Here is a 25,287-nt window from a genome sequence, read left to right as displayed (position 1 = left end):
CTGAATCACAGTCCAGCACCCTGTGTATGCTGGGTCAACATTCTGGTTTTGACCAATGGGTAGGAGTTAGGAGTTAACTGGATGCTTATAATTTTGAATATTGAATATATGAATATATATATGAATATATTGAAAAGTATATATATATATATATATATATATATATATATATATATATATATATATATATATATATATTCAGATATATAAATACTTTTCAATATGGCATAAACTGATATATAAAATGTGCTTTTTAATCAAATCATGCAATCTCCACTTATAATAAAAGGAAGTTTAAAACATATGTTTTGAACAGTTCTCATGCATAAAACAGGATGCAAGTGTAAATTGGCCCAATGCAGAGTGAGGAGGATGGTTTGTGAGGGAAATATTTACTCTGAATATCTACCTATTGTAGCTGAAAGGCTACAGGTACAGATTAGGTATACCTACTATAGTAATCACTGCGTGTAAACTCACCATGCAGTATACCTAGTTAGGGGCCAGTAGTAGCTCAGTGATTAAGGTGCTTGACTTGTAGTTGGAAGATTGCCAGTTCAAGCGCCAAGTTGCCACTGTTGTTGCCCCTGAACAAGTCTCTTAACCCTCAGTTGTTCAAGTTGTTTTCAGTTGTAATTGTAAGTTGTTTTGGATAAAAGTATCCACTAAATGCCAAAATGCCAAGAAAATGTGAGCAGTGGGGTAGGTGCATGTCTTTCTAAGAAATGGGGGCGGGGGGGGGGGACTATATAAATAGTATCCAGTCTATATCTTCATCAGCTACTAGACTTTGACAGGGCAGGCAGTATGGATGAAACAAGCTTTTCTCAGAGTACTTAGTTTAATGATGTACTAAAGTCAAATGCATATCTTGAGCATTTTGTTGACATCCAGTGTGACTGTAGTCAAAATCGTGAAACTGTCACGTTATTGCCCCGTCCCCTCCTTAAACGTCTTGGTGTGTGTGCGTGTTCGTCTATGTTGCCACGCCCTCGTCTCATCCACGTTTGCCATTATTCTTTAGTGTATATATGTCTCCTGTGTCGCAGTGTGTTTGTTGGTTATTGAGGTGTGCACAATGTACGTGCAATAATAGATGTGTTGTCTGTATATAAAAATAAAGCGTATGTTTAGCCGTGCCCCTTCTCCACGTCCTGAGTGCCTCGTTGCGTCACAGAAACTGATGAGAACATATCTTTATTTGACATTACCACAGAATAACAAACTCCTTCCACACTGCCCTATCTCCATATTATTATGGTCAAATATTAGCCCGAAGAAAATAAGTTTCCAGTAAATACTGCATGCCTTGTAAATAGCTTGGAATCACTTATGTTAGAAATTTCCCTGAAGAAATGAAAGCAACTAGATAAATACAGGATCATAGAAGGGACATATTTTGCCTTATACACAATACTTACATGTAAGAAGAGAGAACACAGAGTAATTAATATAACAAATTATAAATTACATGCAAAACATTATCTGTAAAATGAGCTTCAAAGCCCACCATATGTGTGAGCAAGTGTGAGTTTCCTTGCTATTGCAAAACCCAAAGGACACATTGCAACTGAATAGGAAACCACAAGCTTTAATGCCTGTTTTATATTCAGGGGAAGTGCATAAGTTTGTTGGTAATGAGAACATATAAGCTGGTGTCTTAACCAGGGCTCCTTCTAATAATGCCTGGCCGTATGTATCCTTGGGTTTAATTCACGTGAAGTGTTGATATAAACAGGTTGATCTAGAAAAGGAAATAACTGTTATGTAGTATCAAAATCAGACGGACACGTTATTGTTCATGCACATAAGCAGACTATTGTAACTGGTCTACATTCATAGCTGTGTAAACCATCAAATGAATAATAGCTGAAAGTTTGTGTGTGAACAGTAAATTCACTAACCTGGTGTGCACTTGTAAATGATTATTATTATGATACCAATCAGAACCAAGGCTGAGATGGTTGAAGTTACTGGTATTATAATCTCAAATCTAAAACCAGGTTCATAGACTTCAGTGACTTCAGGGAAGAAAAAAGTTATGGATGTCATAAATAATTTATATTAATTGTATGACAATTTTAAAAAAGAGCATTAGACAATACCTGGTATTTTAAAATGTACACTAGAAACAATATTCAGTCACATTACAGATGATCTGATTAATATGCCATCTCTTTCTTCACTATATTAGGTACCAACCAGCCCCTTGTCTGGTTTTTTTTGTCTAATTTTTGAATAAAAATTAATTTTTGATTTGGACTAATAATGATTATTATTATTACTACTCATTAACAATGTTGTAGCAAAGCTCAGAGAAACTGAAGATGCTCGAACTACGTGAGGGTGGGGGATTGGGGGTAGTGGGGGCAGGTGACTAGAAATAGATCAAGGAAGGAAGCCATGTCAATCTGCTCTGTTTTAGCATGCTTTTCTTTCAAGTTCAAAGAAATAAACCATGATTTGCATTATTTTCATACATCATCAAGCAAGTTGCAGAACAGTAAAACCTGCCTGTGTGCAGAGCCAGACAAACAACATGTGTTTGAATTCTGCCATCTTGGAAAATGGTCTTGCAAGTGTAATTCCCAGCATCTTCTTGCATGAGGTTTCTGATGTAGACTGACCCATTCATTTTGAATTCAAGTCTGTTCCTCTGATGAAACACCTCAGTCTTATTGTTGTCTAGGTCAATATGGGACAGCATTCTGTGTTTTCTTTGGTTTTCGTCTGTCTGATGACTCCATTCAATTGAGACGATGCTGGATTCATGAGGCACATCTGGTAGGTGGTAGATGAAGCTCTCTCCTTCCAGCAGGGAAATGTTGGTAAATGTCACACCTTAGTGTTACAAGAGAGTTTAGTAGGGAGATTACTATGTCCTGTATCACCCTTCCAAAAAAGGTACATGTATATTTACTACTTATAAGTTATGTAATTGATCCTTCAATGCCCTAATTGATCACTGCTACTATAAGGATACTCAAAACATTCCAGAACATTCAAGTGATTGTTCTCTTTCTCTCCATTTGTCCATATTCTCTTCATCAGTGTACTCATATAGTTACCACAGCCACATCTTGTTAAAGATTTCCCTCAATGCTACTTATTATATGTGTATGCATTAATATGCACTTTACAAGTAAAAGTATAGTAGTTTACTTGCTTCAGTGTAGTTTTGCTTATTGACGTCATAAGTGTATCACACTGATCACATTTAATAAAGGCTACACATCATATACTATAAAACAACCAAAATTCTAACAAAGTCCAGAGCCATCTAGACCTATTTAATAATAACATTTTCTGCACACAGTTTAACAAAAGTATATTGTAACAAACAAACGTAACAAACTGCAAATTGAACCTTTGCTCACCTTTGATTGGTAGTAAAAGGGTGAGGATGATAGCTGTGTATTCATAAAATTTCATCTCTGGATGGAGGGAATTTTCTAACCATTCTAAAACAATAACGTTGTAGACTCCACATCATCTGCACAGCACAACATCGTCCTTGTTTGGCATTAATAATTTACGCTAAGATATAGAGAAGGTGTTAGAAAAGGAAAACCTGCCTTCGCAGAAAGAATGTCTGGCAACAAAGTTGTGGTTCTGTGGTATAGGTAGAGTTGTTAATATGTTTTAAGTGTGATCATGTGTCAGGAAGAGACTATTCATATGACAAATGTCAATCACATTCTGCCTCCAGCTGGACAAAGTAAGACATTTCAGGGGTAATGTATATAATTATACATATACAGATACTCATAGAGGACACACATTCCTGCAACAAGCATGCACACACATCACAGAAAACATATGCCTTATGAATTTAAACACACACACACACACACACACACACACTCACACTAACACTCACACACACACACACACACACACACACACACACACACACACACACACACACACACACACACACACACACACACAAAGACAGTCTTTCCTTCCAGTTCTGAAATAGCTGTGGATACTAACAAGTTACTAACAAGGACATTTAAAAACTTCTGCTGCTTTGTAGTGACAATTTTTTTCTTGTGTAAAAATTGTCAGTGCCTTTTTGTCCTTTAACCTGACTGCTTAGTAATATCAGAGGAAACAATCAGCTTCCTGTTTCAACAGTAAATACTGAAGCATAGTGAAAAATTTATCAGAATGAACACTTTCTTCACACCCACACACAGCTGCGCTGATGCTGACGGCTACTGTTCATCTCAATTTTGTTTGTAATACCATTTTTGTTTAATTTTACTTTATTTGATCTCTGTTTTTAGAATTAACTTCCTTATGTAAATTTAAAATTATTTCCTAATGTAGCTATATCAGAATTCTTAGTAATTTGTTGTTTGTTTGTTATATATGTTCAAAGATTGAAAGAGCTCACTTCCTGATTTCAAACTAAGACATCCTCTATTGTAGCCTTGCCAGGAAGTGCATTTTTATGAATCAGGAAGTAAATGTCACTCTCTTAGAAGGTAGTAGCTCATAACATGTATCTTATTGTCTTTTATAGAGGGAATGCGGGGAGGAGTGATGTGTGTACACAGGTAAAATCCCACTACACCTGAACATACACAGACACACTCAGGACTTCCTCTTCTACATACTTAGCATCCCTCCCTAGGCATAAAGGTGCCTTTGTAAATGTGGAATGAGTAGTTTTAGAGCCTGAACACCATCAATGGCATTTGCCTGAATATGGAAATATGGTACTAAAATGGGTTTTGCACTCTAGAAAGAAGCACCTGTTAAAGGAGATGAAGAGCAGGTTGAATTAGCAGTCTCAGGCAAAAGGTTTGCTGCATATTATTTGAAAAACTAATTAAGCCATGTGATTGGAAAAGAAAAATACAGCGTGTGTGTGTGTGTGTGTGTGTGTGTGTGTGTGTGTGTGTGTGTGTGTGACAGGCACTTGACATCACATGCAAACCACAGAACACAGGAAATAGAATGTAACAAAAACACTCTTGTTTGACCTCTCTCTCTCTCTCTCTCTCTCTCTCTCTCTCTCTCTCTCTCTCTCTCTCTCTCTCTCTCTCTCTCTCCCCCTCTCTCTGTCTACTTCTTTGATATGTATCTAGTTATGAAAGGGGGTGCGTTGACTATTCAGGTAGCGGTTTTCTCACTGTAATATCTGGAGTTCTCTGTTGCAGCAGTCCTAAAAGGATCCCCCAAAGGATACGGATTATGGGAAACCTCTCATGCTACAACAGAAGGTAGGTGCCAAACGGACCTCACTCACTTAAAAATACATGAACTTGTCTTTTGTTACCAGTGAACAGTGCAGACCATAAGCCACCGATGCTAGCAGACATCATATAAGTGAAGCAGCACAGCACTATCACAAATTCCGGACACACAAAATGCTTTTCTGCCTTTGTAATTACTAAAATATTTAAGCTATGAAATCCTATACTTCTTCTTATTTCTTTAGGAAAGGAACATCTAAAAAAGACGGTAAGAATGTTTCACTCTCTTTCTTTCCGTCTATGTCACAGAGTGAAAAGCATTGCTAGCAAACTAGATTCTCTTATATTTGTGACAGTTTTGTTAAAATGTATGAATACCACTGCAACAGATTGTCTCTCTCTGACCAAAACATTTGTAATCACAGAGTTGTGTAATTTCAAGCATAAAGCAGTATATTTGGAGAATCTTATCGCGTGTAATGGCAGAATGCTGAAGCATACAGGGGCAAGTGAATGGTGGTTGTATGCGAATTCAGTGTTAGGCTCCCCATCAGAGATATTAGTTTTAGCTCATATTTGACCGACTCCAGTCCCAGGGCTCTTCTTTGATACAAACCTGATCCAGCTCATCAGCTAATCAAGCCCTTCCCTGGGTGTGTTAGAACAGGGAGAACTGGGAGGGGCAGTGGAACCCCAGGACTGGGGGGTGGGTTCTGGTTTATTATTTGATTTACTTGACTGATTAAAGCAAAATGTAGAGTTTTAGAGGATTTTAACTGTGCTGATGACTACTTCATTGTGATTTTAAAGCAGATCTGTTTGTTCCTCAGCCATAAGTGACTCTCTCTCTCTCTCTCTCTCTCTCTCTCTCTCTCTCTCTCTCTCTCTCTCTCTCTCTCTCTCTCTCTCTCTCTCTCTCTCTCTCTCTCTCTCTCTCTCTCTCTCTCTCTCTCTCTCTCTGAATTCCTAAATGCTGTTTGATGCATGTGCCTGAAACAGAACAGGTAAGGCTCCTAATAACACCATTACATTATACTGCATGTTAAAAAATGCACAGAATCAGTATAAAGTATTCTGCACGTTTCATCATTATGAAATGAAAATGAAAATATTTGGGTGGTATATTAGTGATTATAGCTAAAACATTAATGCACTAGCATGGTATGAAACAGTCAAATGATGGAAATAATTTGTTTACTGTACACTGATTAAAACCAACAGTGTTCATTTAACACCCACAGACCATCTGAACTGCTAAAGATATCTAGGTTCAGTTAACCTCTGCTACTTTTAGCAAGACTTACAAATGAAGAGCAGAAAGATACCCAAGATAAGATCAAATGTAAAACCCTACGAAACCTGCTATCAGCATATGTCTTGCATCTCTGCATAGCACTGCAGAGTTCTGTAGATGGCACTGATGTTTACATGAACGGTTGGTGAATATTTGGCAAATTCAAATAAGCTCCACATACAACACAAGCCTGCTGCTGTTTCTGCTGTTTGAGTTGTAAGGAATGTTGATGTGGTCATAACATTTTGTATAAAAGAGAGTTATTGAACATTTCAGAGCAAGAAGCAACACTTTATATTATAGTGTTATTGTATGATTGTTCTTATTTTTAACACCAAGGAAAAGATAAATGATTAACATGCACGCAATTATGTGGAAACCACATTCTTTGATGACAAAAATCATGAAAACACTCATGGTGCCATTATTAAGCACAAATGAATAAATAAAAGCACATGACTAGAAAAACCCAAAGGTGTGTGGTGTGCATAAGTCTACAGACTGAACAGACATCCACATACAAACTTATTTTTAATTGTATAGGTGAATTTTTGGCTTGCGAAATTACTCTCAATCCAGTGGTACCGCTGATGAGTGTAAAAACACCACAGGACTGAGGACTGCAGTTGTGGGTGTACAAGGTCAATACATACAACCATGTCACTAGCATGTCATGCGTTGATGCTGTATGGTCATATGGGCAGGGGTCATATGAGCAGAAGCTGAGTGGTGATGAACGGAATAGAAAGAGCTGATTGGAGTGCTAACACGAACTACTATCTGTTATTATACACTCATACAATTCACCTACGGCAAGTTATGGTGAATATATTTATATACATTTCATACACAAAAATGTAATTCCCGGTGCTTTACATAAAACAATAAATGAGACAGATAAAAATATATAAAAGAGATAGAAATAGAAATAACAGTACAATAGAAACATGTAAATACGTACCTTCACAGTGATATAAGGAAATTGAAGTCATGGAAATAGTTGCAGTGCATGGCAGGTACAAGATAATCTTTTTAATGGCTAAGATCTGTGCAGCTCTGAGATCCTCTGGGAGTTTTCTTGTAATTCAGGGTTGTTCTAGCTGACAAGTCTGCTAAATGCCATAAATGTAAGTCGCCACTGATCAAACACACTGAATTCTGCGAGTGTGCCATATAAATGAATTTAGGTCCTAAGCCATTTAGTGAATTTCACAGAAATAATAAGACTCTAAGGGGACCATTGTAGTAGTGGAGCCTGCCAGTCCATAGGTCTTGGTCTAGGTCTTGTTTGGATCTAAAGTCTCTAAAGTATATCAGCCTCTGTCCAAAACATTCTGTTTCTCTGGAAACTGTGTACTTTACTACAATTTTGAATATCTACATTTCTTACTGCAGTACACTGTAGTTACTCACCTAGAATGTTTTTGGATGTACTTTTTTTTTTTTTTTTTTTTACAGCATTTAGCTTATGTGCAAAGCATCTTACAGTTGTGACTGAACACAACTTGAGCAATTGAGGATTAAGGGTCTTGCTCAGTGGTAACTTGGTGGGGGTGAGGCTTGAACTAGCAACTTTCTGATTACAATTCAAGTACCTTAACTACTGAGATATAGAAGGGCTCTGGAATTGGTAGATAAAAATGTCATCATGGTCTGACTATATTAACCAGTCAAAAAGCTTCTCTATGCTACTCAGGAAGTGGTCTTCCTTGCCTGTCATTTATTTTGTGTGTGCACAGAGGAGGAAATTAGCAAGAGCAGTAAGTTGACCCAGTTTTTCAGATGAAACGGAAAATGTAACTCATTCATTCTCTCATGATTAAGTTATTTTGTTCTTTCTTAATGATTTATTCTAATTCTTTATTTATTTTTATCGTTACATTTCATTTCATTTCATTTATGGCATTTAGCACACGTTAACCAGAGCTACTTACAAAAGTGTCTTGTCATCTACTCAAAGAATGTGTCCTAGCCAGTACAATAGATTAAAGTCCAAGATACCATTGATCTAAGTTACTGCTAGATACAGTAGTCAATGCTGATACCTAGATAGAATTAAAAAATGAGTATAAATTCAATACCAAACATCAATAAGTGAGAGTTCAATTACTCAATAGTAGTGCAATATGATATTTACATAAGTGCAGGATTAGTGGTCATCTAAAATAATTCACAAATAGATGAGTCTTCAGTGTGCATTTGAAGACAACAAAGAACTCTAATGTTCAGACAGCCATTGATATTAAAGCCAATTTAAATTTGTTCCACCAACTTGTAGCTAGTAAAAATAATAACCTTGATGAGTGCAACTTGAAGGATGGCGTTTCAAGGCAATTCAAACTTTGTGGTTTGAAGTTCTCAAGGAAAGGATTGGGCTTTGACCATTGTCATGTAGGGAGGACTTGTCCTTTTATGGATTTCCATTCAAGGGAACACATCAGTGGAGTAATATGGAGTAAAAACTTCAGATAATTGAAGACCAGCCATGCTACTGCTTTCTGGATCGGTTGTAGAGACCTGATGGCCTGTAGAGGAAGACCAGCAACCAGCAAGTTGCAGTAGTCAAGCCTTGATATGACATTTGACTGAATAAGCACCCTGGAAGTTTCCCATTAGAGAAATGGTCAAATTCTTTGCAAGTTGCAAAGGAAATACTTGCCTGACCTGGTCAGATTTGAAACACTGAGAATGATAACTGGTCAGGTTTGAAACACTGAGAATGATAACTGGTATCTAAAAGTATTTGACATATATATTTGTTTTAGATTTTGCCATTTCAAAACTGTACATGCATTTGGGTGTTCATGTTTTCCTGTAACAGAAAGTCAGCTCTGAAACAGTAAACCATTATAGGCCCACCACAGGCTGATAAGAATGTCAGTGTCAAAGTATATAAAGCGCGTTTATGACAGTTGTTGTCACAAAACAGTTTGACAAATGTCCGAGCCCAAGCCCCGCCCCCAGTGAACAAGCTAAGAGCAACAGTGACAAACTCCCTAGAGCATGAGGAAGAATTGTCCATTGTTGTACAATTCTCTATATTCAAGTAGAGTTTTATTTTTATATACTACTAATCTTCAAGCTTTTATATACTACTAATCTTCAAGCTTTTCTACAAATTATAATTAAATAATTAATTGTATTATTTTGGTGAAACAGATTAATGTTTTAATCAGTTCAAAAGATGGTTTAGCCAAGAAAGGTAATATAGAAAGGGAATTTTGAGCTTCTTGCTTCTTCTTACTTCTTTTGGTTTTAACATGTAACATTTTTATTAAATCTTGGGAGGTGGCACAAATCCAACCCCCTGAAACTTGAAAAAAACTGAAAAAGGTCTAATTTAAAACTTTTTATAAAATTACCTATATACAATTTCAAAAATAATTTAGATCCTAATAATATGGTACATTCTGGACCCTATTTTCAAGATACATAATGCAATAACATTATATCTGATGGAATTGCAACTATTTGGCTTAAACAACATTTATAACATTTCTTCTGGCCTATAAATTATAGATCCATATTAAAGAAAGATATTAAGTGAATATCATTGTCACTGCAAATACTATATGGTGCTGTTGTAAAACACTCTGTAAAACATACTGACTAATTGTAAAGACATAACTCTTTTGTTGCAGGAAATGATTATTATCTGAACCTTCGACATTTCTGAGTAGACTTATTAAAGTAGAACATTACTAAAACACCAAACAAAAGAAGGTCATTGATTATCTGGAGCTGCTGGCCTAGGTTGTGTTTGCAAGTAAATTTTGGAAGAAAGCAAACCTCTTTTTCTTACTGATATTTCTTACTGATATAGTGTAAGCAATGAAAGCCCTTCAAACTCACTGTAGCTGTATTATTAATCCATCTTATTCAATGACTATTTCTTTTGTACACAGACATCACCTAATGAAGATGTTCTCTATGCCACTATTGACCATGGGGAAAAACAGACAACAAGACCACTAAGCAATCCTGGGGACACTGACTGTGATTATGCCATAGTCAGATTACCCTGTGCGCCATCTGACAACCCTGAAAATAACGAGGACTGTGCAGATGACTATGTACTCATGAGCTGAGTTTAAAGATACACTGCATAACATAATGCAAAGATAATATTAGATATATTTATGGACTGTGCAATTTCAAAAATACATGCAAATAAGCACATACACTTATCACAACCCATCCCTGACACACACACACACACACACACACTCACACTCACTCTCTCTCTCTCTCTCTCTCTCTCTCTCTCTCTCTCTCTCTCTCTCTCTCTCTCTCTCTCTCGCTCTCCCTCTCTCTCTCCCTCTCTCTCTCTCTCTCTCTCTCTCTCTCTCTCTCTCTCTCTCTCAAAACCCATACATATTTAATTCCAGGCATTGAATCCAGCTCCCAGTCCTGGAACCACTTGCTGGTAGTAAGTAGAAGTTAAATCACCAGTTAATATAAACCCTAACACCTGGGTAAAGGAAACACAGTCTGTAAGTTCTGCAGCTGATGGACTGTAATTTGAAGACCTAAATGACAAACATTCATTTAATGACATAAATGAACTACCAGTGAATACAAACTCCAAAGTGGATTTGTATCGCAGGTTCAGAGTTAAAGATGTCTGCTGTATTTTTTTGTTGTTGTTTGCTTGTTTTTTAACAGGCTCTAAACAGTCCTGTTTGCATCTAATTTATATTTATAGTAGAATCAACTTAGCATGTGCATTGTGTACAGTTGGTTGGTCTTCATCACTTTATTTGACATTCTTGGCAAAGAGAGAGTTTTTAGTACTAAAACATTTGTCTATTTTATATCATGTATTTTCTAAGTGGAATGTTTAATTTTTTGGCTGTTAAATTTTTTTTGCCCAAAATTGAATTAAGGCAAAAATGCCATTGTATTTCAACTGCAAATTACAATAATCATGATCAATCTGTTTCAGACTTATTGTATGTATTGCATACATGTATTAGTAAAACATTTGTTTTGGGGAATAGAAAGATTCAATTATGCACTTGTAAATATTCTGTTATTTGTGCTATCTGTCAATTAATCTCAGTAAATGTTACACCATTTCTAAACAACTACAACCACTATATTTTGACAACTGAACTCTGCCCATGTGCGGACTCCATTTGTTAACGTAATATCATAATTTACCAGTAGATGGAGCCACACACTTTTATATTGCGTCACAATGTAACAAAAACTAAACATATAACAAAGAGCGCAATACTGCGACGTCTAAAGTTAGCTCACAGGGGAGTTGTTTCAGTTAGCTATAATTTTGGGGAATCCCAGATTAATCATATCAAAAATCACGTTATCGTTCCATTGACCTCTTTGTCGAGGTTTGGTCAGAGTGGCATCTCACAACATATCTGAGCGTTTATTTCCTATGACAGCGAATGAGAAATAGATATGCTCACACTAAAGCTTTCAGTCTGATACATTTAAAAGCAATGGTAAGATTAAAACTTGTGGCTTAAACACACATGTGGCTTCTACACACATGTGAAGTAGTATTACCATCCTAATATACTATATAAAAATTTAATAAATAAAAAACTACAGTCCTGCAATGTCAGTCAATTTTATTGGGGTTACCCCTAATAACCAACAGCCCTGTGTTATCCAATGTCTTATCTTACACCTAGCAAAGGTTCATACTATGAGAGTCTTCACAGCAAAAATGTAAATTAGAAGTAATCAAATCTACGAGAAAAAAAAATACACTGGCTAAAATTAAAACTATATCACATTGAACAAAATCTTGTTTTAAAAATTGGTTATTGTTAATCCATTGAGTCTGGATTTTTCCCCCATAGTTTCTGCAGCAGAAACAGCATAATGTTGTGAGCTTTTTTCTCTTTATTCTTTTTTGTCTAGCTATTTCTTGTGTATTCTTTCAGCAGAAGCTTGCCTATTTACAGTATAAGATTGTTCAAAGAACAGCATATATGACACCTTCAAAGGGGAAAAGAGAACGGCTATCACGTGGGTTCCACTTATGCAAATAAGGAGATGGAATAATGTCATTTAATTACACCTTCAAAAAAAAAAACTGTGACGTTTACTCACTAATTAACCACCATTAAGAACCATCCATTTAGCCTATGAAAACAGAAATTTAAATAAAGGAATATATATTGGAATTACATATATTTTCAGTTCTGTCCAAAATTTGCTACACTTTTAAAAACCATAAAGCAAAGTAACATAAATCAAAGTTTTTTTTTAAATTTCAGTAATTGTCTATTCCAAAAGCAATGTTAAAGAACCCAGCCTAAATTCTATATAATTTCACTTGGTAACTGACTGGAGTAGCACACACCTCACATGAGTAAAGGCAGCAATAAGTCCCACACTTTCATATCTTTGTGATTCTTTGATTTGCTTGGAGAAACTGCATATGAGCCACTAGCCATTTCAGTCCAATACCCAGTGGTTCTCAGCTTTAAAATCAAGTCATATGGCACAGTAAACCTGCGTGACAAACTCTCCCGTGATCTTCACACCCTTCTTAGTGCTTTGAACGGATTCTTCTGACGTCTGGACACAACTGGACCTACAGAGGCCTGGACATTTGAGTCCAAATTGCATAGCTTTCACCCAGAACCTTCCCATGCTGCAAACATGCATTTTCTACTCTCAACATGAGAGACAGCCCTCAAATCCTTTCCATTTCTCCTCTTGCTTTTACTCACTGTCATTTGCATTTCTCTGATTAGAGTCTGTCTGTTAAAAGATGTTGCTTCAAAGGGGTTTTATTAGGTTTTGTTTCCAAAAGTGTTAGCGTATACACACATACCCACAGCAACTGCTATATGCCTCATTGCAGCATGCAATGTATGGGACTCTGTCATAGGTTTCATTAAATTGTCCAGATTTGTATGTGCATTGTATGTGTGTTTCAAGCATTGAAGAGCTCTGCAGAGGAGTTGTAAATGGAATTCACTCTTTGCACATAACTGGCATAGGGTTCCACTTCTTCAGGATCATGAGGCTGAACAAAGAACATTTATCACTGACAACTTTTTACCCCTCTTGTACATTAAAATGATCAAATAAAATTGTTAATAAATAAATAAATAAATAAGAATATTAATTCAGAAAATGTATTTTACCTGTGGGAGTTTTTCTTCAATTGGTGCCGATCTTTTGGGTTCACAGCAAACCTTTCTAAATATGCTATAAGTCAATTAATGAGATCAAACATTACTAATAATGCACCTCAAAATTTTGCAAACTGTAATGCAAACCCTGTTCTTTTCAGGGTCAAGTAACACATTTTAACATATTATTATTATTATTATTATTATTATTATTATAACAACAGAAATTAATCAAACATCAACAAAAATACTTCCTAGAGATTTCCTTGTTAAGAAACTGAAGTTATGAAGACTAAATTTAGGACATACAATTGTTTATATAAACACACGATTGAGCAATTATGCATACAGTAAAACACCAACACATTCCTATCCGGAATTTCTCCTCAAAAAAGTATCTTACCTTAACTGTAAGAGTCTTTCACGCATGAGGTAAAAGACAGTCAGAAGAGCCACAGTGAAGCATGTGGCACTAACAGCCAAAAGAATGTAAGGCCATTTAACAGGACCTGTTAAGAAAGCAGATATAAGATAAGGTAAGAGAGCTTGTTAAATTAACCAAACTAACTGTTATATTACCCAAATATAATGATGATATATTACCAATAAGATAATGATGATCTCATAGGAAAACAAGCTACTCTGTAAATATACATAGATGTATACTTTGCCAATCAGATCTCACAAAATACATTAGAATTGTTATGACAATTTCATAGAAACAAGGTAAGGAACTAAATCTTTAAACAGTTGTCATTCCCATTGTAGAAGAGACAATTAATATCTGCTTACTTTCTGTTCAACAAAAGACTGTCCCATATGTGTTTTAGAGAATTTCAAGTGCCTACTTTTCTCCAAGGCAGCCAAGGGGAGTATTTGAATCTTTGTCCCGTTGGGGTGGCTGACAGCGACCACACACCATAGGTCTCTCAGTGAGATGTTCTGAGGCAGGGGCAACCGGCTCATCACTGTGGAAAGTCCATTTTCTGTCTTCTGTGATGTTGTGTCTTTTAAGGTGGTGTTCCATGTGGTTTCCCAGTGGATTGAAGCTGCAGGTCTTCCAGCTGCAGCTTCACAGACAGCGACAGAGTGGTCCTGCTCGAGCCTGATAGACAAGTTGGGTTGGTCTGGTGGCAGAGAACAAGGCACTTCAGCAAGTTAAATATGTTTCTGGACAGAGTGTACATTTAATCTAAAGTTCAAATCTTAAGGAGCCACATTTAAATTAGGTGTCCTGCTTGGTCAGACTGAAAAATGCTCTAATTAGGTGGCATTGACATGAAAACAACAACATTGCTCACGGAATAGCTTGCAACAGCAATGATGGACTTACTGGCTTTGAGCTAGTGCACTCACACTTTCAGCCTTCACTACAATGGTATGTAATCTAATTAGCATTTTTTTGCACATTCCACATAATTTCCTGCATGTTGTGACTGGCACCCTGTTGAGAAGTGATCCCGAAATGTTTGTTATGCTCATTTCTGATACCATTACAACCCTAAGGCCTCCTTTACCGCAACAACTACAGGTCTGAAATGTCCATAATTTGACAAGTCTAAACACTGATGTTTCTTAATTTCCTCACACAATCCATTTTTATTTGTTTTCTTAAAAAATACGACGTCAAGCTTCATGCACCCATATACATTTCTAGCTCCTATGCAACGAACAAGGCTTCAGCAGCTTGATTACTTACTCCATGCAGATACATAGATTCTTGTATTGTAGCCTCCTGCACGGTAGGACATATCACAGTTGTAATTTCCTTCATCTTTGATGGAGAATTTTGGGATGGTCAGGTAGAATTCTCCGTGTGGGCCACGCTCCAGAGTCTTTCCATCCTGGCATGTGTCATACTCTGTGTCATTTACAGCGGCAGTGATGCGACAGCTCTTGCCTTGCATGGTAATGTTCCAGATAACATAGATCATCTCTTTCCACGCTATCTTTGATTCAGTGCATAGTAAGGTGACATTGGTCCCCATTTCAACGCTCATGAAAACTGCAAGATACGTGTAAAAAAAAAAATCATGTGAAAAAATTTAACCTACTGTCCAAATACTTAAAATAATTAAGGAATTAAAGGTAACAACACTTTCCTCACATGTTCTTTCAAAATGCATCTGACAGCAAGCCCTTTAAAATACTAAATTGCTATTCTGACCAGCTGCAAAATTTAAATTTATCATGTTTGTACAGGGACAATGCTGTGAGTATGTAAAGGTTTTTTTTTTTTTTTTAAATGAGCGTGTAATATTTCCTTCAGTACGAGGCTGGTCTTATCACTTGGGGCAACTGTATAACAGGAAATGTGTAACTTCCTCAAGTGAACAATAAAGTAGAACATTCAATCTGGACTGACATAAAAAAAAGAAAACCATTCACTGCAGAATACTGTACAATATTGCACAATAATGCACCACAGTTCTCAAACAAGCAAAACTGCTAAAGGCTAAGTTCTAAAAAGAACTGTTAACATGGCAAGTGTGGAAGTAGTGCACTTTGTTGTTAGGAATTTAGTTATGTTTCACTTATTAATTTAGTTCGTTTACCTTCAGGATATCGTTCTGCAGAAGCTTGGCTGTGTGGTGTTGTTTTGTTAACATCCAGAGACGTTTTAAAATCTTTTCCTGAGAGTCAACAGTCCAGAGGGTTAGTAACAGGTTAATAGAGCTGCATCATAGATTAGGTAACTGTGATGTAAGTACAGGAATGTTGTGACAGAATATAAGTGAGCAATATGCTGTTATTCATTTTGTGGATGTTAGCCATAGAAGATTTAGATTCTTTAATAGGTTAACTTTGTCATTTTGTTAGTTGGACAGTTCCAGGCATGTGCTGATATACGGTAATCTTACCACGATCTTACCATGAGAATGTAACTGGTACAGTTCAAAATACTACATTAAAAAGCTAACATTTCGCCAGAGACACAAAGCACACTTGCTATAACAACTTCTCCCACACATTGCTGTGTGGCTGTCTTAACGCGTGTCTTTTTCCGTGAGAGATGTAAACATAGATTAGAGGGAGCGTGGCCAGCAACTTTTCCTGCCATGAAACAAGGATGGAAGTACTTCGGCTAAGAAATAATAATAATAACAACAGGTGATCGCAGACATTTTGCAAACAGGAGCAATATGATTATTTGTAGTAATCATGCGAAGCAATTTAGCTAGCTAGGGCACTTGCAATCCCTTTTGAACAGCATGACAATGGTAATGTTGTAAAACAAAAGGTCTGGCTAGCTGAAATTAGGGGCCTACATCCTGATCCAACCGGGAGTTGACGGGTTTTCGGTTGGGCTCGCGATTGTGTTCTAATAATTCCTATATTATTGGCATTTGTTCTAAGAAATATTCTGACATATATGTATTTTCTCTCTCCTGCACGCACCCTCTGTTTCAGTGGTATAGTCCATAGTTAGCTAGACGTGTTAAAAATCGCCCTCCATTTCAGCAAAAGAGCAATATGAAGCATCATGTCATGCTGATCTCCAGTCAGTTCAAAGTAACAATGGTAGGAAAAGAAACTTGAACAGCGGCTAGCAGTTGTTCAGAGAAAGAACTGTACTAAAATGTTCCGTGGTGGATAGTTGTGATCTGCTATGCTAATAGGCCACTGTGAATTATTATGTTGTATAAATACATAAGCTAACATTAGCAACTGTTCATTACCTGATAGCCTATTTAAAACATAGCTAGTGGTTACCTACTTGCATGAAATCATGAGAATTTCCACAAAATTATACTGATGGGCAATACTCTTAGTGTATGATCTGACAGATGCATATAATATTAATTTGCATCTCTCATACTCAATATACTAGATGCCATGCCTGGCCAAAGAGAAATACAGCAGTTGCTCAGCAATATGAACAGTACAGTGAAACTATGAAAAGTTATATATAGTAGTACCAGTAAGTACGTTTCTTTAACAGTTACTGTCAAGTTACATTTAGTATTTAGTGTAAAGTTAAAATTAATACTGTGTACCATCTTAAGCACTAGCATACTTCATTGCCAAAGAAATGTCCATTCAAGTAGCTGAAAGCCTGGGCTTCAGCAGTTCATGTAAACTGGGTAGTGGTAGTTCAGTGGTTGAGGCTCTTGTAATCAGAAGGTTGCTGGTTCAGGCCCCACTGTTGGGCCCCTAAACAAGACCCTTAACCCTCAGTTGCTCAAGTTGTACTTACATGTAATTGTAAGTTGCTTTGGATAAAAGCATCAGCTGAATGCTGTAAATGTAACTGCTGTGCCTCCTAACACAGTGGAGCTATACAAAAGGAAGTAGTTTTTCTTCTTAAGCACATTAAAACAAACAAACAAAAAAACAAACAAAAAAAGTTTTTAAGCAATATTGTGAAAATGTCATAAACTGATAATGGGCAAGGTAGGTTAATTATCATCATGGTCATCATTTTTTGTATTGTCACATGCCTAGCCAGCTCAAGAGCATAGAAACCCCTCATTAGGTGTGATGCTAGTAGACAGTATATCATATGTACAATCATTATGATGACCAACATGTCATCTCATGCCCTGTTCCACTGTGATTAGTTTTAAGGTTGCACTTTTTTAAAACTCGTGTTTCCAATTTCATGTTCAGAGTACAGGGTGGTCTCAAAACAAACAACACACACACACACACACACACACACACACACACACAAGAAAGAAAGCAAAAAAACCAAACTGTGGTTCCACCAGAGAATCCCCCCAGAGAGGAAGAAGCAGTGACATGGCAGCTGATCTTCAAAAAGGTGCCAAATAAAGACACATGCATGCATGAACATACCAACACAGGTGGAGATATGAATCATGCTGGTGTACAGTGCACTACCAGTAAGCTCTATGGCAAACTTTCCTTCCATTGTGGGTGACATGTACCGAGAGGTGCCCCCTATGTTATGCAAAACTGTAAATTATTTCTTTTAAATTCAGGCAAATTGTTTCAGTTCCCTTTTTCATTGAAACAGACTAAGACTTACCAAATTAAACACAAAAGCAACCACAAGAATGCAAACGGATTATCTTTTTTTTTTTGCTTTCAATAAAAAGTATGCTTAAAAATATGATTGAAGGGAACAAACTTATTTGGCCAGTGGGATAACTTTATAAGAAAAAGCTGAAATAGTCTTTCAGACATCAGTAATCAGTAATTCCATAATACTCAAAAACCAAATTTCTTTGTTGAGAACATGTCTTTGTTGACCAAATCTCAGCCTTTTAATTCCTTTGAATTGTATGTCAGGTAATCATACCCAGGACAAATATGTATGAAAACACGACAACAGCAACAAACAGGATTAGCATACCTGATGTGAGATTTCCTGTAGTACAGACAGCCAGGAGACAGACAGCACTGAATATCCACTTATACGCCATGACTTCTATAGTGATATGCAAACAGTTGAATTTGTTATGCAAACAGTTGAATTTCTTGCTCTTCCCTTTACCTTGCTTGCCTTTTTTTGTCAGTACTTAATTGCACAAATTCAGTACTATATACACTATATACATGGCCTTTCTGCCACCACTGAATCTGTGTTACACTTCAAAGCACTTGTCATGATGTTGCTCACTGACTTTTCTTTTTCGTCGCACACTTCGCACCACTTGAATGTCTTTCACTCTCTTTTCTTGCTTCCTGCCCTAGACGTTGATCAGCCACTGCCTGAACTCCAAAGCTGAAGTCTTGTATGCATTCGTGGAGGTGCCGTAGCATCCAGCCTCTGTCTACCTAAACCTCTTTCTCAGAGACTGGTCAGGCCCTCCTGCTTTTCATTCCCACAGCGGTGTGACGTGCCTTCACCGACACTCTCTTTTTTTCCTCGTTTCTCAAATATATGACATGTTGACTTCCTGTGTCATGAACCACTACTGTCACACCACCACGTTTTCCAAACTACAATGTTCCACTATCTTTCTACCATTTTTTTTTCTCTCTCTCTCCAACTGTCTCTGTCTTTTAAGTTTAAATGTCTCTCTGTGAGTGGAACATTCAGAACATTATGCACTACATTCAACTTTACAGCCGTAAGACCTACTTTGCAACAGCCATTTTCAGAACAACAGATTCTTAAGTTTTTTGCACAAGCCATTTTTCCTACTTTTACTAAATGCAATTAGGTGGCTAGGAAAGGTTGCACCCATTTTCTCTCATATCCTCTCATATGTCTGCACTATTTGAAGGCTTTTCTTATTTTCAGCACTTTTAAACCAATTACGCAAAAGCAATTGCAGAAGCTCCAGGTAGGCAAGACTTGATGTGGCCAACTAAACAACAGGGAGTGAAAACAAGTAAATTAACCTGCTATCTAAAATAATTTGTGAAACATCAAAATCCATAAAATTGAACACTAAAGAATCATAAATTCTGTACTGTACTCATTAAAGCCTGAGCAGCAAAAAGCAGTTTTGTTTATAAATGTATGTATATCTGTGCTTTAAACTGTATGATGTTGAACACCATAACAAATTTAATGATTCATTGTGATGTATGAGCTTTATAGATAAATATGAAATGGTTTCAATACTTTTTTTTTTATTCTATTTTTTAATATATTTGTATGTTATTATCATACATTTGTTATTTACTAAAACACCTCTTGTTTATTAATGATGGGTCTTTCATACTGTGGTATTATTAAGTAGTATGTAGTGTTGGTGGTATTGTTTGGTGCTATTGTATGTAGATTTGTACATTTCTGTATTTGTCCTGGAATAATACCAACAAAAACAATAAAGTGAAATGTAATGAAAATCTTGCTATGCTCACCCAAGTAAGGAGTGACTTAAGTCTGAAGCAGAGGTGTCCAGTCTTACCACATCCACAAGGCCACATCCTCTCCACAAAGCAGCTCCTGTTTATTCTGTTATGTTCTGTTATTTATATTTATTAATCAGGTGGTATCAATCTTCAGCCAGATTTTTAGCTTTATGAGGTGTGCCCTTGTTTGTGGTTGGTATAAAAATGTAAAACAGGATGACTGATCTAAATTGCAACTCATAAAAAGCCTGGGAAGACAGTTTGTGAGATATTAAACTGTGCTGTCTGTGTGATATTAAACACATGATCTAAATGTTTACAACTCTAGGATTGTTAAGTGGGGTGTTGTTAATGTCAAGCTTATTTTGTACAATAGCATTTGGATTTGCTTGAGTAGGATCATCTTGATTGTGGGGCAGGAGAACATTTTGTTTGTGCTTACAATGCAGAACAAAGAACAAGAACAGATGCAATAATATCATACTAAGTAACATTTCTAGACTCAAGACCTGCAAAAAAATCATCTCAGCAACACAGAAAATCTGTTATTTATAACTCACAGGATGTGCGTGAAAGGATTCTCAGATAATATTACTTTAAAAGTTAGTTTTATTCTTCTTTATGATAAAAGTTGCAGTGGTCTTAACTGGGTTGAATTTACAAACAAAAAGTAATGCTTGAGAAATTGCAGCAGGGCCCCAACATCCAAGCTGAGTGGGTATGCCTGGTTATGGTGGAAATCCGGGGAACTGCACACAATCTTGATAATATTTCCTGTGTTTTCAGTTTTTTTTTTTTTTCATCTCTTAACATTTGTTTGACATTTGACAGAATTTGACATATGGGTGTCTGCGGTCACTTGATATGGAATACTGTTTATGATAAGGGGTGGATCACGTGTGTGTGTGTGTGTGTGTGTGTGTGTGTGTGTGTGTGTGTAAAAGCATTACTAGTAAACAAGATAGCAGCTGAAACAGTTATTAATATTTCCTGTCTTCTTTTCACTCAGTCATAATTTTAACATGATATTGAAATTATTAACATGAATTGAAATTATTATCATAAAACATGAGTTAACATGAGTTATTCAGAATTCCTTTGGCATGCCTTACCTGGATTAGGTGCACTAAGTGGTCATATAATTTGGTCACTTGGGGATGTGGAAGGCCTTCTTTACATTTATAATCTGGTATGGTATTGTGCACTACGCGATGTTTCTCTCACACCTGTATATCACAAGATCTAAAAATACAGTAACATTTCTGAAAAAAGGGTCTAACCCAACACTGTAAATAATATGTTCCATGGTAGATTATTAAACACCACTGTCACTTCATGAGCTTTTAGTTTTGTCTTATGGAAATTAGTGTTAACAACATTTGTACATATGAGCATTAAAGGAAAACAAGCAAGCTCTTGTTGAGCACAGTTGGCAGTTAAAAAAACACTTCTCAACAAAAAACATAAGATGAAAACAATAAGAACTGGTGCACGTTTTTTCTACTCCTGTTTGCATCCCATTTCTGATAAATAATTTTGCAGGAGAGGGCAAGATTCAGAAACCAAGATAAGGCTACTGCACATAACATTTTAGCATCCGTGTACATAACACAGGATGTGGTTATAAATGCCCCCCACCCCCCCACCCCCCAAATAGATTTGCCTATTATTATTCAGCAGAGAGAATGTGTTTGGTGAAAAAGTGCTGATTCAGCTTGTGTAGAGAATACAGATCAAATGTACTTGACAGTTGAATTTGTTTGTACTGACGTGTGGAAAAATCGCACAGACCCTCAAAATCACAAGATCAGAAGAGAATAAGTCAACTTTTCTTTTTTGGATTATAACCCAAAAGTATCATGAATAATAATAATAATAATAATAATAATAATAATAATAATAACTGAAAAAAGATGTCAACCTGCAATTGTATAAGCAGCATTTCCAACTCATGCTGTATACATGGTGCTTGATGCTGGCCTTGTCACATGCAGCAAGTGTGTGTGTGCATGCTTTAGCCCTGGGTGAAACATTATTAAATCCATAGAGAGTTTCTTTTACAGAGGACATGCACTTCCCAAAAGCAGAATCTGATGCTGCCATTACTCACAAGAGCATTGCACACACTGGAACAAGGGCCTATTTTGAACGTTCCTATTCTCCAACATCACACACCACAGGGCATGAGCTGGCCAACGCTATTTGAGGAAGTTGAGGTGTTATTCTGACTGCATGGCTGTCTATTTCTAGATAGGAGTAATACATGTGGTATACTTTTAATAGATAGCATATTTTAGGCATATTGTAATGTTTATAGATACTTGAAAAGGAGATATGAAACCTAATAAAGCATGCCCTTCACATGCACAAGATTCATGACAGCAGCACTGGTTTCAGAAAGCCCGCTGTGGTGTGCCATGGTGGTGTTATTTGACATCTCTAGATGATGTGCCCTAAATTGCTAGCAACTGGTATTAGAGAATATAACGCATATTTTAGGCATATTGTAATGTTTACAGTTGCTTGAAAAAAACATACCAAACCAAACTAAACATGGCACGCACTTTACAAGATTCATGAATATAACAGAAACGCAGGTTTTTGCAAGCCCATACAGCAGTGAGTACAAGCCTCAACCAGCATGGTAGCACAGGGACAAAAACAGAGACCATTCAAATAGACACAAGGGTCCCACTTGTGGACTTAGAACTCCACATGGGCAGGACACGTGTTTAAACGGGTTCCTCTTGAGAACAGCACACAACTGGGGTTGGCTGAGGGAACACGGGATCACACACAGCTTTTGTTTACCACAGCATCAGTGAGGTGTGGGGGAGAAACCTGCACAAGCACAGTCAAAGCATCTTCCCAGAAATGACAACGTAAACTGGGGTGGGGACTCAGTAGAGTGGGCGGGAGGGGGCAGCCACTCCACTGCTGGAGGCTGAAAACACAAAGGTGTGTTCATAATGAGCTTCAGGCAGGTGGAGAGGATGATTATCTATGTCTCAGTATGTCCTGAGATTAAATGGCTGTTATGCTGAGATGTTCTTCTCCCACTGAGTTGAATGAGATGAGTTTATCTTGGGGACAATACACAAATAGGACTGTGTGTCTTGTTACGACATCAGCACCCCCCCTTCACTACATAAACATACAGATACACCCAAAGATGTTTAACATCACTTAATTTGGTGAATAATTGAAAGCACCAGTGCAGTAAATCTACCAGTACATTCTGATATGGTAACATACACATGAACACCCAAACACCTACATATCCTCACACATATACAAACTTGAAAGTAGAACCCACAAAAAAAAACCACTGCAAGGTGAAGACATACATTTATTACCCAAGGTTGTGGCATTTACAGCAAAATGCTGCACAAGGTTCACATGTGGCATGCGACTGATGAGCAGATGCAGTAGTTTCAGATGGAATCCAGATGCGTAGGTGTGTGAGTCAGCAACAACAGCACAAAGAGATGACACTTTGTCCTGCTGTACATGTTTTACAGTTCCTGTAACATTTGTATCAAAGCACAACATGAAGCTTGTATTTGCTCTGAAATCTACGTCCCTATTTAAAAAATGTTTTTTTTTTGGACATTTTCTACCTTTTTGTAGTCAATCAGCCAAAGACATGTTTGGTGCTTGACATTTTTATGTAGTTTCTCGCTGGAAGGTAACATTGCTAACAATAATTAGAAGATATTTCACCCAAATTATTATTTTTTTTTGCAAATACTTGTCAAAATATTAACACACAAAATGTTAGCTCGCATCTCATTAAGATGCTAAATAGTTACACAGAGCTGACGATGTGGTTTAGGAGATAGTACTACTTACTGTAATTTATAAAAATTAACAAAACATTACCATATAGCTGAGTGCTGTAATTTTATTAAGTTAACCATCTTGGAAACTGGATTCACTTTCCTCTGAAAGTTGAATTATTCAGAAAATGGCTGTTATGTGTATTATAATAAAGTTCTATTCTATTCTATTTCGTCGCAAGTAAATATTACGATTTGTGTAACTTTATGTATTTATAAAGATTTTGGGTGAAATAGCTTCTAGTACTTGCTAGCTAAATTAGACTTGTAACTCCAGTTTAAAACTCAAGGCAGTATCAGCCATCAATCATGTCTGGGCTGAGCATCAATATTTTGGCTAAGAGAAAAATTGTCTGCATATACTGTTGTTCCCAAACTATTCCTTTACGTCAGGATGTTCTTTGTTCAGATGTCTCCTAGGAAAGTAGCTGTAATTCCTTGCTCCCAGCACATCAGTGGTGGAAAGCTCCAACAGTCAGTCAGATATCCACCACTGGAAGAGAGATATGCATACAGCACCCAAGTGGAATTAGTTTTTTACTCTCCACTTGACTGTGTAAACATGTCTCAATCCAACTGAAAATATACATGTAGAAACGACTTTAAGATTTACATTTTTTGAATTACATGTTTTGTTTTTATTCTTTTTTTTAAATAAGATTTTTATTTTTTGAATTTCTTTTTGTTTTAATCATATAATCATTACATTTTATTCCACAGACATGCTTGGTGAACATCTGGTGAACATCACATTGCTTTACAATGCATTGCATTATCAATAGAATCTGGTACTTTGTTCTACACTATATGAGCCCACCTTTGAGTTTTGGTTCCTCTCAAGGTTTCTTCCTCATGCTATAGGGAGTTTTTCCTTGCCACTGTCACCTTTGGCTTGCTCACTGGGGGCTTGGCCTTGGACATTTGTGAAGTTGCTTTGAGACAACATCTGTTATAAAATGTGCTATATACATAAATTTTGATTTATTTTATTTATTTATTTATTTTTGTATGAAGTATGAAGTACAAACCAGATGACAGAGCAGGGAATGAAAGAC

At 36.7% G+C, this 25,287-nt stretch overlaps 2 protein-coding genes across 10 annotated transcripts; one reads left to right on the top strand and one right to left on the bottom strand.

Annotated features, from left to right (window-relative positions):
* Nucleotides 1-1,181: 1,181 nt before the first annotated feature.
* si:ch211-214p13.9 (cell surface glycoprotein CD200 receptor 1) lies at nucleotides 1,182-19,559 on the bottom strand. Of its 5 annotated transcripts, XR_014123415.1 has the most exons (11): nucleotides 19,211-19,556; nucleotides 18,940-19,014; nucleotides 16,175-16,252; nucleotides 15,319-15,624; nucleotides 14,468-14,746; nucleotides 14,023-14,128; nucleotides 13,632-13,695; nucleotides 3,378-3,537; nucleotides 2,515-2,841; nucleotides 1,905-2,021; nucleotides 1,182-1,744 (listed from the first exon to the last, which is right to left on the bottom strand). XR_014123415.1 is itself a non-coding variant. In XM_027011867.3 (8 exons), exons 1-8 carry the CDS (start codon nucleotides 19,347-19,349, stop codon nucleotides 13,418-13,420), a joined length of 1,140 nt encoding a protein of 379 aa, XP_026867668.2. In that variant the 5' UTR covers nucleotides 19,350-19,556; the 3' UTR covers nucleotides 11,654-13,417. The 5 variants fall into 5 exon arrangements, 2 of the variants coding, with proteins under 2 accessions (XP_026867668.2, XP_035390796.1); XR_014123414.1 differs by having other exon boundaries at nucleotides 1,905-2,841; XR_014123413.1 differs by having other exon boundaries at nucleotides 1,182-2,841.
* On the top strand, nucleotides 3,451-10,804 carry LOC118240684 (uncharacterized). Of its 5 annotated transcripts, none has more exons than XM_081713492.1 (6): nucleotides 3,451-4,244; nucleotides 4,532-4,565; nucleotides 4,754-4,812; nucleotides 5,172-5,234; nucleotides 5,453-5,475; nucleotides 10,407-10,804. In XM_081713492.1, exons 1-6 carry the CDS (start codon nucleotides 4,174-4,176, stop codon nucleotides 10,415-10,417), a joined length of 261 nt encoding a protein of 86 aa, XP_081569618.1. In that variant the 5' UTR covers nucleotides 3,451-4,173; the 3' UTR covers nucleotides 10,418-10,804. The 5 variants fall into 5 exon arrangements, 2 of the variants coding, with proteins under 2 accessions (XP_081569618.1, XP_081569617.1); XM_081713491.1 differs by having other exon boundaries at nucleotides 3,460-4,244; nucleotides 5,100-5,234; XR_014123417.1 differs by having other exon boundaries at nucleotides 3,462-4,240; nucleotides 5,100-5,234.
* Nucleotides 19,560-25,287: the final 5,728 nt, after the last annotated feature.

This window comes from Electrophorus electricus, chromosome 4 (genome assembly GCF_041902795.1).
Source record: "Electrophorus electricus isolate QZ-2024a chromosome 4, ASM4190279v1, whole genome shotgun sequence".
NCBI lineage: Eukaryota > Metazoa > Chordata > Actinopteri > Gymnotiformes > Gymnotidae > Electrophorus > Electrophorus electricus.
Note: the sequence above shows the minus strand (reverse complement) of the source record. Positions and strands in the feature narration are given on the sequence as shown.

Excerpts from the sequence above, each read along its gene's own strand:
- LOC118240684 (XM_081713491.1), top strand. The coding sequence starts at position 4,174 with ATGAACACTTTCTTCACACCCACACACAGCTGCGCTGATGCTGACGGC. Across the intron at positions 4,245-4,531 it reads TGTTCATCTCAATTTTGTTT|AGGGAATGCGGGGAGGAGTG; the intron begins GTAATACCATTT and ends TGTCTTTTATAG. Across the intron at positions 4,566-4,753 it reads GGAGTGATGTGTGTACACAG|AAAGAAGCACCTGTTAAAGG; the intron begins GTAAAATCCCAC and ends TTTGCACTCTAG.
- si:ch211-214p13.9 (XM_027011867.3), bottom strand. The coding sequence starts at position 19,349 with ATGCTACGGCACCTCCACGAATGCATACAAGACTTCAGCTTTGGAGTT. Across the intron at positions 15,625-16,174 it reads TGCAGAACGATATCCTGAAG|TTTTCATGAGCGTTGAAATG; the intron begins GTAAACGAACTA and ends CGTATCTTGCAG. Across the intron at positions 13,511-13,631 it reads TTGAAGAAAAACTCCCACAG|CCTCATGATCCTGAAGAAGT; the intron begins GTAAAATACATT and ends TTCTTTGTTCAG.